The sequence below is a fragment of the Humulus lupulus genome, chromosome 1 (assembly GCF_963169125.1).
Source record: "Humulus lupulus chromosome 1, drHumLupu1.1, whole genome shotgun sequence".
Taxonomy (NCBI): domain Eukaryota; kingdom Viridiplantae; phylum Streptophyta; class Magnoliopsida; order Rosales; family Cannabaceae; genus Humulus; species Humulus lupulus.
In genome coordinates this window covers 179,556,598-179,570,579 of record NC_084793.1, presented here as the reverse complement: position 1 = coordinate 179,570,579, position 13,982 = coordinate 179,556,598, and the positions used below count along the sequence as shown (strand labels likewise).

The 13,982-nt window shown below is 30.3% G+C and overlaps 1 protein-coding gene across 1 annotated transcript; it reads left to right on the top strand.

Annotated features, from left to right (window-relative positions):
* The first annotated feature begins 7,429 nt into the window (after positions 1–7,429).
* Positions 7,430–9,268, top strand: LOC133825085 (uncharacterized). Its single transcript, XM_062258080.1, has one exon. It carries the CDS (start codon positions 7,430–7,432, stop codon positions 9,266–9,268), a length of 1,839 nt encoding a protein of 612 aa, XP_062114064.1.
* The last annotated feature ends 4,714 nt before the right edge of the window (positions 9,269–13,982 follow it).

Here is a 13,982-nt window from a genome sequence, read left to right as displayed (position 1 = left end):
CTGACTGTGTATAATAATACAAGCCAATGCAACTTACAGTAATTTTAACAACTTAGATGTAACTTCAACAGTTCTTTTTAGACATGTTAAGTAGATTATTATGCAACATCGAGCAACTTTATCACCTAATATGCAATATTGCATTAAAGTAACTTGAAAAATCTCTTATGCAAATTACTTAACAACTTAAGCTGCGTGCTATGTAATTTAAGCAAACCTAATATGCAACCTACAATAACTAAATCAACTTAAATAATCTAATTTTTAAATTATATTAATTTAAACAACCTAATATGCAACCTAAATCAAATTAAACAATCTCAAATTCAAATTATAAAATTTAAGCAGTCTTATTATCAATCAATGCCACCACTAACTCAACCTTCAAAGTAATTATAAGCAACTTACTTAATTTATGAGTTTCATGAAGTTGTTGGAGCTTAAGTTGCACATGGGGCTGCTAAGGTTGTATCTCATGTTGAGGTTGCACCCAACATTGATCCAAATGTCTTTTTTTGGATTGTTTATCAAATTGACAAATCAACTAAAACATCTAAAGCAGCCAAATAAAAAAAAACTGTATTTTTGAAAAAAATATATAGGACCGTATAATTGAAAGAACTTCCTAAAAACATATATATTTATGAAAATATGTCACATGACATTTGTTTCCATTTTTATATAATTTTTTTAGTTAAAATTTAAAAATAAAAATACAATACTTTAATTAAAATTGTTTATAGTAATTAAATATGGATAGAAAAGTTTTATCACTAAAATGTTAAACAGGATAAATAGTTAATTTTATAATATAAAAAATTATCATTAGAATTTTTAAAAGTTGATTAGTTAACTTTTATATTTAACTCAAACGCAAAGAATGCTTTTTTTGCAAATACATATATCATAAAATTTCCTTACAAAAATACGGTAGTTATATATTTAATTCAATAATATATAAATTTTAAGTTATATTCAATAATACGGTTTGCAAGTGGGTCTCACACTCTTCCTTCAACATAATCTCCACCTCTCCCATCTTCATGATCTTATCTTTTTCTTCTTTACCAGCCATTGCCGATCTGTAAAACTTCAATCAGCAAACATAAATCTCCTCCCATCAAATCCAAAATACTCAAATCCGCAACAAAAATTTGAATAACCAACAAAATCTCAGCAATATCTGCAATTAGGTTGAAATCCTATTGAATTGTGACTTCAAAAACAAACTCAAACACTCAAATCTTTGCAACTTTCAGGTAAGTTCTTATTAATTTTGTTGCTCTGTTTACTTCTCTTCTAATTTACTTTAGGATGCTGCATTTATTGCTTCCACACAAGATAAAAACTGTTCTTGAGAGGTTTTCCTCTACAAAATTTATGGTGTCCAGAAAATTCTGTAAATGCCGTCTTGGTTTGCTTGTAGAATTGGTTTTTGGTATGCATTTATTTATTTTGTTTCTTTATAGCATATATTTCAATAGTGTCAAATCTGGATTCGTGGGAAGCATAAGAAATATAAAACAGTGCAGACATCAGGAGATTGTATCAAAATAGCTTCATTTCAACAATCATTAAATAAATGGCATAATTGCTGGAACTTCGGGGAGTAATTATACAGTTGAATATTTTGTTTTTATTCTATATATTTTTCTTTTCCTATGCATTTTGTCCAATTTTGAGGTTCAGAGCTTTCGATAATTTAAAAAATTAATTCAGAACCAAAGTGTTTCGTGTATTATTATAATCTGAAATAATAAGGCAATAATTATAACATATTGGCTCTTTGTCTGTGAAGATGAAGAAGGATTCTCAAGAGGAAAATCAGATTTCCTAACTTTGATGAAAGCCCTTGCCTCAGCATTGGAGTCAAGACTCCCATTTGTGAGAGGTATCTTTTTCTTCGAACAAGTATTGTTCTTAAAATTTACAACTGCACTCATACAGACATTCAAAACACTGCATTTGCCTGTTTGAAAAGGCTTCAGTACCTCATAATCATCTGTTGGCCAATTAATATCTTTGATCTCTTGAAATGTGTACAAACTATCAGCTGAACTCTTTGTGTCTTCTTCACAACTTTGAAGAAAATTTGGTTTGCAGCTTCTATCCTAATCATTAGCATCAAGTAAAGAAAACCCTCTTGGGCATTCACAAACTGGTCTTTTATCTACATTTAGTCTACATATTCTATTATAACCACAAGCCCCACTACTTCTAAACACAGAACTCTTTATGCAAATATTATCTGGTATGGACCAAACAGCAGACAAACTATTTTCCATAGTGGGATTCATGGGGTAAGAATTCTTAGTAAAAACAGAATCAAAATTAAGAGTTGCTCTATAATAATAGTCTGCACTAGAAGCATTGTATGCTCCACTTAGCATAAACATTTCATTATTATCTCTCAATACATATAAACTACCTCATTCATTAAACACAAGTTGCTTACCAGGACCTGAAGAGTTGGCGTTAGTAGTACCACTTGGGTAGAAATTCTCATTCGTAAACTCAGATGGTAAGTTTATGCTGTCAAGCCCAAAATTCCCATCTTTCATAAAAAAAAGCTGAAAACCTTCCTCTAGAAAAGTTGGTACTTGAGTCCCTTTAAGAGACCACATCTCCCTTTTCCAATACTTGTGTTCATAGAAAAGTGTCAGTGGGGTGGCTAAAACTTTCCCATATCTTCTTTGAGTTTCTATTGACAAGAACAAAGTTACTAGTATCATTGAAAATAGCCATATCTACTTGACTTATAATGGGGTCAGAGTTCTACAGCTATTAGTTTTGAGGGTTAGTAAGCAATAAACCATATACACACATTACATTATAGGAGTAAAAGAGAGTATGTTTATGATTTAAGCTTAAAGAATTAAAAATTAAACCTTGTGGATTAAATTTTGATGCCATTTAAGGTTAGTGGTTCATATTTTAAGCCATTTAAGGATTGAGGTTTAAAATTTAATATAGAGGTTTAAATTTTATGCTTATTTGTTTAAATTTAAAACAGTGTGGTTTAAAGAGATTTGGATTATAAATAGAGCTTAATGAATAAAAATTAATAAATTGTGGTTCTAAATTTGATGCCATTTAGCCTTGTGGTTCAAAATTTGATGCCATTTAGTTTGTGGTTTAAATTTTTAGGCAAGTGGTTTAAATTTAAAGCTTGGGGGTTTAAATTTAATGCTTAGTGGTTTAAATTTAAAACATTGTGGATTAAAGAGACTTGGATTATAAATAGAGCTTAATGGATAATAATTTATAAATTGTGGTTTAAATTTGATGCCATTTAGCCTTGTGGATCAAAATTTGATGCCATTTGGTTTGTGGTTTAAATTTTTTGGCAAGTGGTTTAAATTTAAAGCTTGGGGGTTTAAATTTAAAACATTGTGGTTTAAAGAGACTTGGATTATAAATAGAGCTTAATGGATAATAATTTATAAATTGTGGTTCTAAATTTGATGCCATTTAGCCTTGTGGTTAAAAATTTGATGCCATTTGGTTTGTGGTTTAAATTTAAAGCTTGGGGGTTTAAATTTAATGCTTAGTGGTTTAAATTTAAAACATTGTGGTTTAAAGAGACTTGGATTATAAATAGAGCTTAATGGATAATAATTTATAAATTATGGTTTAAATTTGATGATATTTAGCCTTGTGGTTCAAAATTTGATGCCATTTGGTTTGTGGTTTAAATATTTTGGCAAGTGGTTTAAATTTAAAGCTTGGGGATTAAATTTAATGCTTAGTGGTTTAAATTTAAAAAATTGTGTTTTAAATAGACATGGATTATAAATAAAGCTTAATGGATAATAATTTATAAATTGTTGTTTAAATTTGATGCCATTTAGCCTTGTGGTTCAAAATTTGATGCCATTTAGTTTGTGGTTTAAATTTTTTGGCAAGTGGTTTAAATTTAAAGATCGGGGGTTTAAATTTAATGCTTAGTGGTTTAAATTTAAAACATTGTGGTTTAAAGAGACTTGGATTATAAATAGAGCTTAATGGCTAATAATTTATAAATTGTGGTTTAAATTTGATGCCATTTAGCCTTGTGGTTCAAAATTTGATGCCATTTAGCCTTGGGGTTCAAATTTTGATGCCATTTGGTTTGTGGTTTAAATTTTTAGGTAAGTGGTTTAAATTTAAAGATTAGGGGTTTAAATTTAAATCTTAGTGGTTTAAATTTAAAATATTGTGGGTTAAAGAGACTTGTAGTATAAATAGAGCTGAGTGGATAAAAATTCATAAATTGTGGTTCAAAATTTGATTCCATTTAGCGTAGGGGTTCAAAATTTGATGCCATTTGGTTTGTGGTTTAAATTCTTAGGCAAGTGGTTTGAATTTAAAGCTTAACGGTTTAAATTTAAAGAAGAGACTTGGATTATAAATAGAGCTTAATGGATAATTTTTTTTAATTGGGTTAAGACTTTGATGCCATTTACCCTGCCGCAGCGCCCAGGAACTTTGTAAATTAGAGTTGCGGCGCTCAGAAGGTAAGAAAAAATGGTAATTTGAAGTCACTGCGCGTCGCGGCTCTACTTTATTTGGGCCGCGACGCCCAGTACATATAATATATATATTTTTTGCCAATCACAACTTGTGGTCTAAATTTTTGACCAATAAAGAAATTAGGTTTAAATTTTAAGCCTAGTTGTTTAAATTTAAAGGATAAGGGTTTAAATTTTAAACGTAATGGTTAAAGAAAGTATGTTTATGATTTAAGCCTAAAGGATTAAAACTTAAACCTTGTGGATTAAATTTTGATACCATTTAAGTTTAGTGGTTCATAGTTTAAGCCATTTAAGGCATGCGGTTTAAATTTTTAGGCAAGTGGTTTAAATTTAAAGTTTAGGGGTTTAAAATTAAAGCTTAGTGGTTTAAATTTAAAACATTGTGGGTTAAAGAAACTTGGATTATAAATAGAGCTTAATGGATAAAAATTTGATACCATTTAGCCTTGTGATTCAAAATTGAATGCCATTTAGCCTTGTGGTTTAAAATTTGATGCCATTTGGTTTGTGGTTTAAATTTTTAGGTAAGTGGTTTAAATTTAAAGCTTAGGGGTTTAAATTTAAAGCTTAGTGGTTTAAATTTAAAAAATTGTGGGTTAAAGAGACTTGGATTATAAATAGAGCTCAATGGACAAAAATTTGATACCAATTTAACCTTGTGGTTCAAAATTTGATTCCATTTAGCCTTATGGTTCAAAATTTGATGCCATTTGGTTTGTGGTTTAAATTTTTAAGCAAGTGGTTTAAATTTAAAGCCTAACGTTTTAAATTTAAAGCTTAGAGGTTTAAAGAGACTTGGATTATAAATAGAGCTTAATGGATAAATTTTTTAGATGGGTTCAAAATTTGATGGCATTTAACCTTGTGGTTGAAAATTTGAGGCCATTTGGATTATGGTTTAAATTTAAAGCTTAGGGGTTTAAATTTAAAGCTTAGTGGTTTAAATTTAAAATGTTGGGGTTAAAGAGACTTGGATTATAAATAGAGCTTAATGGATAAAAATTTATAAATTATACTTTAAATTTGATGCCATTTAGCCTTGTGGTTCAAAATTTTATGCCATTTTGCCTTGTGGATCAAAATTTGATGTCATTTGGATTGGGTTTTAAAGATTTAGGCAAGTGGTTTAAATTTAAAGCTTAGTGGTTTAAATTAATTATAAAAAAACTGAAATTTTGTTGAGGAATTTCATCAAATACATGGAATGCATATAATTAATTCAAAATATAAAAAACAGGACAAATTCTTAAGCATCCTATACACCATTAAGCAATCATTCAAAACCATGAAATAGTGATATAAGTGCATATAAACTTAAACTAGATAACAAAAAGGAATGAAGATTGAGATGAAAATAGAGCAATCATTAAGCAATTAAAGCATTGGGGTTTAAAGAGACTTGGATTATAAATATAGCTTAATGGATAAAAATTTATAAATTTTGGTTTAAAATTTAATGACATTTAGCCTTGTGGTTCAAAATTTGATGCCATTTGGTTTGTGGTTTAAATTTTTAGGCAAGTGGTTTAAATTTAAAGCTTATGGGTTTAAATTTAAAGCTTAGTGGTTTAAATTTAAAACATTGTGGTTTAAAGAAACTTGAATTATAAGTAGAGCTTAATGGATACAAATTTGACACAATTTAGCCTTGTGGTTCAAAAATTAATTGAATTTAGCCTTGGGGTTTAAATTTTGATGCCATTTGGTTTGTGTTTTAAATTTTTAGGTAAGTGGTTTAAATTTAAAATATTGTGGGTTAAAGAGACTTGGATTATAAATAGAGCTGAATGGATAAAAATTCATAAATTGTGGTTCAAAATTTTATGTCATTTAGCCTTGTGGTTCAAAATTTGATGCCATTTAGCCTAGTGATTCAAAATTTGATGCCATTTGGTTTGTGGTTTAAATTCTTAGGCAAGTGGTTTAAATTTAAAGCTTAACGGTTTAAATTTATAGCTTAGTGGTTTAAAGAGACTTGGATTATAAATAGAGCTTAATGGATAATTTTTTTAAAATTGGGATCAAAATTTGATGCCAATTACGCCGCCGCGGCGCACAGGAACTGCGGAAATAAGAGCCGCGACGCTCAGGCGGTAAGAAAAATTAAGACAATTTTATGTCACTGTGCGCCGCGACTCTAAAATATATGGGCCGCGGCGCAGAGTAAACAAATTTAATAATAATAATAATATATATATTTTTTGCCAATCGCAACTTGTGGTCTAAATTTTAAACGTAATGGTTAAAGAGAATATGTTTATTATTTAAGACTAAATGATTAAAACTTAAACCTTGAGGATTAAAATTTGATGTCATTTAAGTTAGTTGTTCATAGTTTAAGCCATTTAAGGCTTGCAGTTCAAATTTTTAGGAAAGTGGTTTAAATTTAAAGCTTAGGGGTTTACATTTAAAACATTGTGGTATAAAGAGACTTGGATTATAAATAGAGCTTAATGGATAAAAATTAATAAATTGTGGTTTAAATTTGATGCCATTTAGCCTTGGAGTTCAAAATTTGATGCCATTTGGTTTGTGGTTTAAATTTTTAGGCAAGTGGTTTAAATTTAAAACATTGTGGGTTAAAGATACTTGAATTATAAATAGAGCTTAATGTATAAAAATTTGATACCATTTAGCCTTGTGGTTCAAAATCTGATGCCATTTTGCCTTGTGGTTCAAAATTTGATGCCATTTGGTTTGTGGTTTAAATTTTGAGGCAAGGGATTTAAATTTTATGCTGTGTGGTTTAAATTTAAATCATTGTGGTTTAAAGAGACTTGGATTATAAATAGAGCTTAATGGATACAAATTTATAAATTGTGGTTCAAAATTTGATGCCATTTAGCCTTGTCGTTCAAAATTTGATGCCATTTTGGTTGTAGTTTAAGTTACAAGGTATATCTTGGTTGCAGGAAATGGATATCATTGCAGTTTTACTCCAACACAATGGGCAATGGGATCAAAACAAAAACTATATCAACTTTGATGTTTGTGGAATAGTAATTAGAAATGACTGCAACTACAACAACTTGATTGGTATGATATGCAATGAATTGAAGTTGCAATTTGAATCTACACTTTTGACAATACAGTATCAAGTTAAAGATGGATACCCTCCTTTAAAAATAGTTGATGATTCGCAATTGAAGTTCTACATAGAGTTGAAGAAAACAGAGACAAATATCACAAAATACCCATTGTGTCTCACAATTGAAATCAACTCAATGCAGCAATATTTTTTCTCAACTAGGGGTACAACAACACATAATCAACTATACAATGAAATTGCACAAACAGAAGAAGCAGCATCAAATTCAGATGATGAACCAGTTGATAATTGTGTTGCTGAAGAGGTTGCAGACTTTATTGATTATGCAGAACTGGTATCCAATCAGATTATAGAAATGATAGATGAAAGAAACAGAAATAATGAAGAAGAAGTGATTGACATTGACGATGATTTAGTCATCACAAACAACCGTCACCAAGAGATTGCTTTGTCTCAAATATATAAGGACAAAGAAACATTGAAGACTGTTTTGAGCCATTATGCGATAAATAATCATTTCCAGTATTGTGTACAAAAGTCATGCAAAAAGGAATGTCTAGTTGCTTGCCTTGATAAAAATCGCAAGTGGATGTTACGAGCATCAAGGAATGGAAACACAAATCAATTCATAATTAGAAAGTTCAGCCACATTCACACTTGTGCTTTAGAGATAAGATTAAAAGACCAACATCAAGAAACCTCGACAATCATTGCAGATATGATCAAACACAAGTTCACAAACATCAAAACAAAGTACACAGCTGCTGATATAGTTAGGGACTTGAAACATGATCATGAAGTGCAAGTCAAATACAACAAAGCTTGGAGATCTAGAGAAAAAGCTATTGAAAAAGTTAGAGGAAAAGCAGCTGAATCTTATGCAGAATTGCCTAGTTATATGTATATGTTGCATCGCACAAATCTAGGATCCTATATTGAACTAAAATCAGATGAAGATGGCATGTTTTTATATGCTTTTGTAGCATTGAATGCTTCAATGAAAGGCTGGCCCTATTGCATACCTGTTGTAATAGTTGATGGGACTTTCTTAAAATCAACATATGGAGGGACATTATTGGTTGTAGCAACTCAAGATGCTGAAGGTAAACTATTCCCCTTAGCATTTTGTGTAGTTGATTCAGAGAATGATGATTCTTGGGAGTGGTTCTTTGACAAGTTTAGGAAAGCTTATGGTGTAAGAGAAGACATGAGCATAGTTTCTGACCGACATGAAAGCATTATAAAAGCAGCCATCACAGTGTACCCAGAAGTACCGCATGGGGCTTGCACCTTCCATCTACTAAAAAACATGAAAAGCAAGTTCAAGAAGAACTCAAAAAATTTCAAGGATACATTTTTTGCAGCAGTGAATGCGTACACTGTGAAAAAGTTTGAGTACAAGATGCGAGAACTTGATAAGATTGAGAAAAGGCTACGACCTTACCTAGAAGAAATTGGGTATCACAAATGGGCAAGGATTCACTCTCCAAACAATAGATACTCAAACATGACATCAAACATTGCAAAATCTTTGAATTCTGCAATCGTAGCGGTAAGAGAGCTACCAATTTGTACGATACTAGAGTGTTTACGAGCTTTGGTGCAACGGTGGAGTTGGACTAATAGGAACATAGCAAATGCAACCTCCACAAAGTTGACAGACAAGCATGAAATGATCTTGAATGACAACTACATTTACCATTGAAGTCAACAGTATTATTCTTTACTATAAATTCACACTTCATTTTTATTTAATTTAACTTCACTACACATACAAAACTAACGATATTACTCTTGATAAAAAAAAAATAGGTGCACCCAACAAATCATATTTTGTATGAAGTTCATGATGATGGCAAGAAATCAATAGTTGATCTCAATTTAAGAACATGCACATGCAACAGGTTTAAAACCATAATCCAATTTGTTATTTAAATATTTTATTGCGGTTGCTTTGGTTTGTAGATTAATAATATGTTTATTATGTGTTGTTTATGAGGTTTATAAAGTTGCTTAAAAGTATAATAGTTGCTCAAAAATGTTGTTTTATATGTTGTTTTTGGGAATTTTAAGTTACAAGTTGTTGAATAGGTTGCTTAAGAATTGATTAAAGAAGTTGTAATGGTTGTTGTGTATGTTGTTTGTAATGACTGGTAGTTCCTGGTTCCGATTGCTTAAAAGTTGCTTAAGTTGGATGAACAGTTTTTGTATATGTTGCTTAAAAATGACTGGTACTTGTTAAATAGGTTGTTGAACATGTTGCTTATAATGACTGGTAGTTGCTCAGACAGTTGCTTAAAGAATTGCTTAAGTAGTTGTAACAGTTGATGTATATGCTGCATATAGTGTTTGGTACTTGCTGAACAGGTTGCTTGAAGCGATTTTGTATATGTCAGTTATAAATATTTGATTTATTTGTTTCTTAGGTTGCTTATGAGTTAGTTTAAATTTGGTTATAATAATGATTGTAAGCTACTAAATAAGTTGATTAAGGTTTAATATGATGTTTAAATACTAGGGTTTAACGTCATTTTAGGTTGCTTTACAAGTTGCTTGAAGGGTTAGGCTTTTTATATGGTTAAATAATGAAATTACTTTAGTTGTTTTTATAAGATTGGTTATTATTCAACAGGTTTCAAATGGATAAACTTCCTTGTGCCCATGCAATTGTTGTTTTTAAAGAAATGAATCAAGATCCTTATCAATATTGTTCTCCATATTACACCAAGGAAGCCATGGTTGCAACTTACAAAGAAAGTATATACCCACTTGGCAATGAAGACACTTGGAAAATACTTGAACATATCAAAGCTGTGAAAATACACCCTCCAGAAGGAAAAATAAGAGTTGGTAGACCAAAGAAAAGAAGATGTAAAGCTGCATGGAAGAAAAAAAAAAAACCAAAAAAACAAAACAAATGCGGGAATTGCGGTCAAAGTGGACATAACAGAAAGACTTGCAAAAACCCTCGAAAAAAAGATTAGATATTGACTTACAAAAACATACATTATTGCTTCATTTTATTTTCAAATCAATATGCAAAGATCAATTGTTTGATCTATACAATGATTTTGGTTCATTTGATACTACTTATCCTTGTGGATTAAATTTTGACGCCATTTAAGTTTAGTGGTTCATAGTTTAAGCTATTTAAGGCTTGCGGTTTAAATTTTTAGATAAGTGGTTTAAATTTAAAGGTTAGGGGTTTAAATTTAAAGCTTATTGGTTTAAATTTAAAATATTGTGGTTTAAAGAGACTTGGATTATAAATAGAGCTTAATGGATACAATTTTATAAATTGTGGTTTAAATTTGATGCCATTTAGACTTGTGATTCAAAATTTGATGCCATTTAGGCTTGTGGTTCAAAATTTGATGCCATTTGGTTTGTGGTTTAAATTTTTAGGCAAGTGGTTTAAATTTAAACCATTATTATTTTTAGGCAAGGGGTTTAAATTTAAAGCTTAGCGATTTAAATTTAAAGCATTGGGGTTTAAAGAGACTTGGATTATAAATATAGCTTAATGGATAAAAATTTATAAATTTTGGTTCAAAATTTAATGCCATTTAGCCTTGTGGTTCAAAATTTGATGCCATATGGTTTGTGGTTTAAATTTTTAGGCAAGTGGTTTAAATTTAAAACTTAGGGGTTTAAATTTAAAACATTGTGGTTTAAAGAAACTTGGATTATAAGTAGAGCTTAATGGATAAAAATTTGATACCATTTAGCCTTGTGGTTCAAAAATTGATGCCATTTAGCCTTGGGGTTCAAATTTTGATGCCATTTGGTTTGTGGTTTAAATTTTTAGGTAAGTAGTTTAAATTTAAAGCTTAGAGGTTTAAATTTAAAACTTAGTGGTTTAAATTTAAAATATTGTGGGTTAAAGAGACTTGGATTATAAATAGAGCTAAATGGATAAAAATTCATAAATTGTGGTTCAAAATTTTATGTCATTTAGCCTTGTGGTTCAAAATTTGATACCATTTAGCCTAGTGGTTCAAAATTTGATACCATTTGGTTTGTGGTTTAAATTCTTAGGCAAGTGGTTTAAATTCAAAGCTTAGTGGTTTAAATAGACTTGGATTATAAATAGAGCTTAATGGATAATTTTTTTTTAAATTGGGTTCAAAATTTGATGCCATTTACCCCGCCGCGGTGCCCAGGAACTTTGTAAATTAGAGTCGCGGCGCTCAGAAGGTAAGAAAAAAAATGGTAATTTGAAGTCACTGCGCGCCGCAGCTCTACTTTCTTTGGGCTGCGGCGCCCAGTACATATAATATATATAATTTTTTTTTTTGCCAATCACAACTTATGGTCTAAATTTTTTACCAAAAAAGAAATTAGGTTTAAATTTTAAGCCTAGTTGTTTAAATTTAAAGTATAGGGGTTTAAATTTTAAACGTAATGGTTAAAGAGAGTATGTTTATGATTTAAGCCTAAAGGATTAAAACTTAAACCTGGTGGATTAAATTTTGATGCCATTTAAGTTTAGTGGTTCATAGTTTAAGCCATTTAAGGCTTGCGGTTTAAATTTTTAGGCAAGTGGTTTAAATTTAAAGCTTAGGGGTTTAAAATTAAAGCTTAGTGGTTTAAATTTAAAACATTGTGGGTTAAAGAGACTTGGATTATAAATAGAGCTTAATGGATAAAAATTTGATACCATTTAGCCTTGTGGTTCAAAATTGAATGCCATTTAGCCTTGTGGTTCAAAATGTGATGCCATTTGGTTTGTGGTTTAAATTTTTGGGCAAGTGGTTTAAATTTAAAGCTTAGGGGTTTAAATTTAAAGCTTAGTGGTTTAAATTTAAAAAATTGTGGGTTAAAGAGACTTGGATTATAAATAGAGCTTAATGGATACAAATTTGATACCATTTAGCCTTGTGGTTCAAAATTTGATTCCATTTAACCTTATGGTTCAAAATTTGATGCCATTTGGTTTGTGGTTTAAATTTTTAGGCAAGTGGTTTAAATTTAAAGCTTAACGGTTTAAATTTAAAGCTTAGTGGTTTAAAGAGACTTGGATTATAAATAGAGCTTAATGAATAAATTTTTTTAGATGGGTTCAAAATTTGATGCCATTTAGCCTTGTGGTTGAAAATTTGATGCCATTTGGATTGTGGTTTAAATTTTTAGGATAGTGGTTTAAATTTAAAACGTTGGGGTTAAAGAGACTTGGATTATAAATAGAGCTTAATGGATAAAAATTTATAAATTGTGGTTTAAATTTGATGCCATTTAGCCTTGTGGTTCAAAATTTTATGCCATTTAGCCTTGTGGATCAAAATTTTATGCCATTCGGATTGGGGTTTAAAAATTTAGGCAAGTAGTTTAAATTTAAAGCTTAGTGGTTTAAATTTAAAACATTGTGGGTAAAAGATACTTGGATTATAAATAGAACTCAATGGAAGAAAATTTATAAATTGTGCTTCAAAATTTGATGTCATTTAGCCTTGTGGTTCAAAATATGATGCCATTTGGTTTGTGGTTTAAATTTTTAGATAGGCGGTTTAAATTTAAAGCTTAGGGGTTTAAATATAAAGCTTAGTGGTTTAAATTTAAAACATTGTGGTTTAAAGAGACTTGGATTATAAATAGAGCTAACCTTATCATTATTCAATGTTACTTGTTTAGGGGAATAGAGAAGACACAATTTTTAAGAAGGAATTGTTGTTTAACCATGCTACAATTCAAGTGTTGAAGGAATTGTCGTTTAGTCTATATATATGCTTCATCCTAGCAAATTTGAGATTTTGGTATGAGAAGAAGTTTACATCATTGATTATCATATTGTAATGTAGTCTACACTAGAAGCATTCTCTGCTCAACTTAGCATAAACATCTCATTATTATCTGTCAATACATATAAACTACCTCATTCATTAAACACAAGTTGCTTACAAAGCACTTGAAGACTTGGCGTTATTAGTACCAATTGGGTAGTAATTCTTATTGGTAAACTCAGATGGTAAGTTTATGCTATCAAGCACAAAATTCCCATCTTTCAGCAAAAAAGCTGAATCATTCCTCTAGAAAAGTTGGTACTTAAGTCCCTTGAAGAGACCACATCTCCCTTTTTCAATACTTGTGTTGGTAACAAAGTGTCAGTGGGGTGACTAAAACTTTCCCATATCTTCTCTGAGTTTCTATTGACAAGAACAAAGTTACCAGTATCATGGAAAATAGCCATATCTACCTGACATATAAGGGGGTCAGAGTTCCATAGCTCTTGGTTTCGAGGGTTAGTGAGCAATAAAAACATTCTTAAGACAAAAGTATTTACATCGCTTCAAATAAAAACATCCTTAAAACAAAAGTATTGAGATCCATATTTTGTTCTTATGATCACACATGACACAAGTTTTCTGGGGGAGTTTCATGACCGTGCTTTCTTTTGTACCCATGATCCCAAAATTCTATGG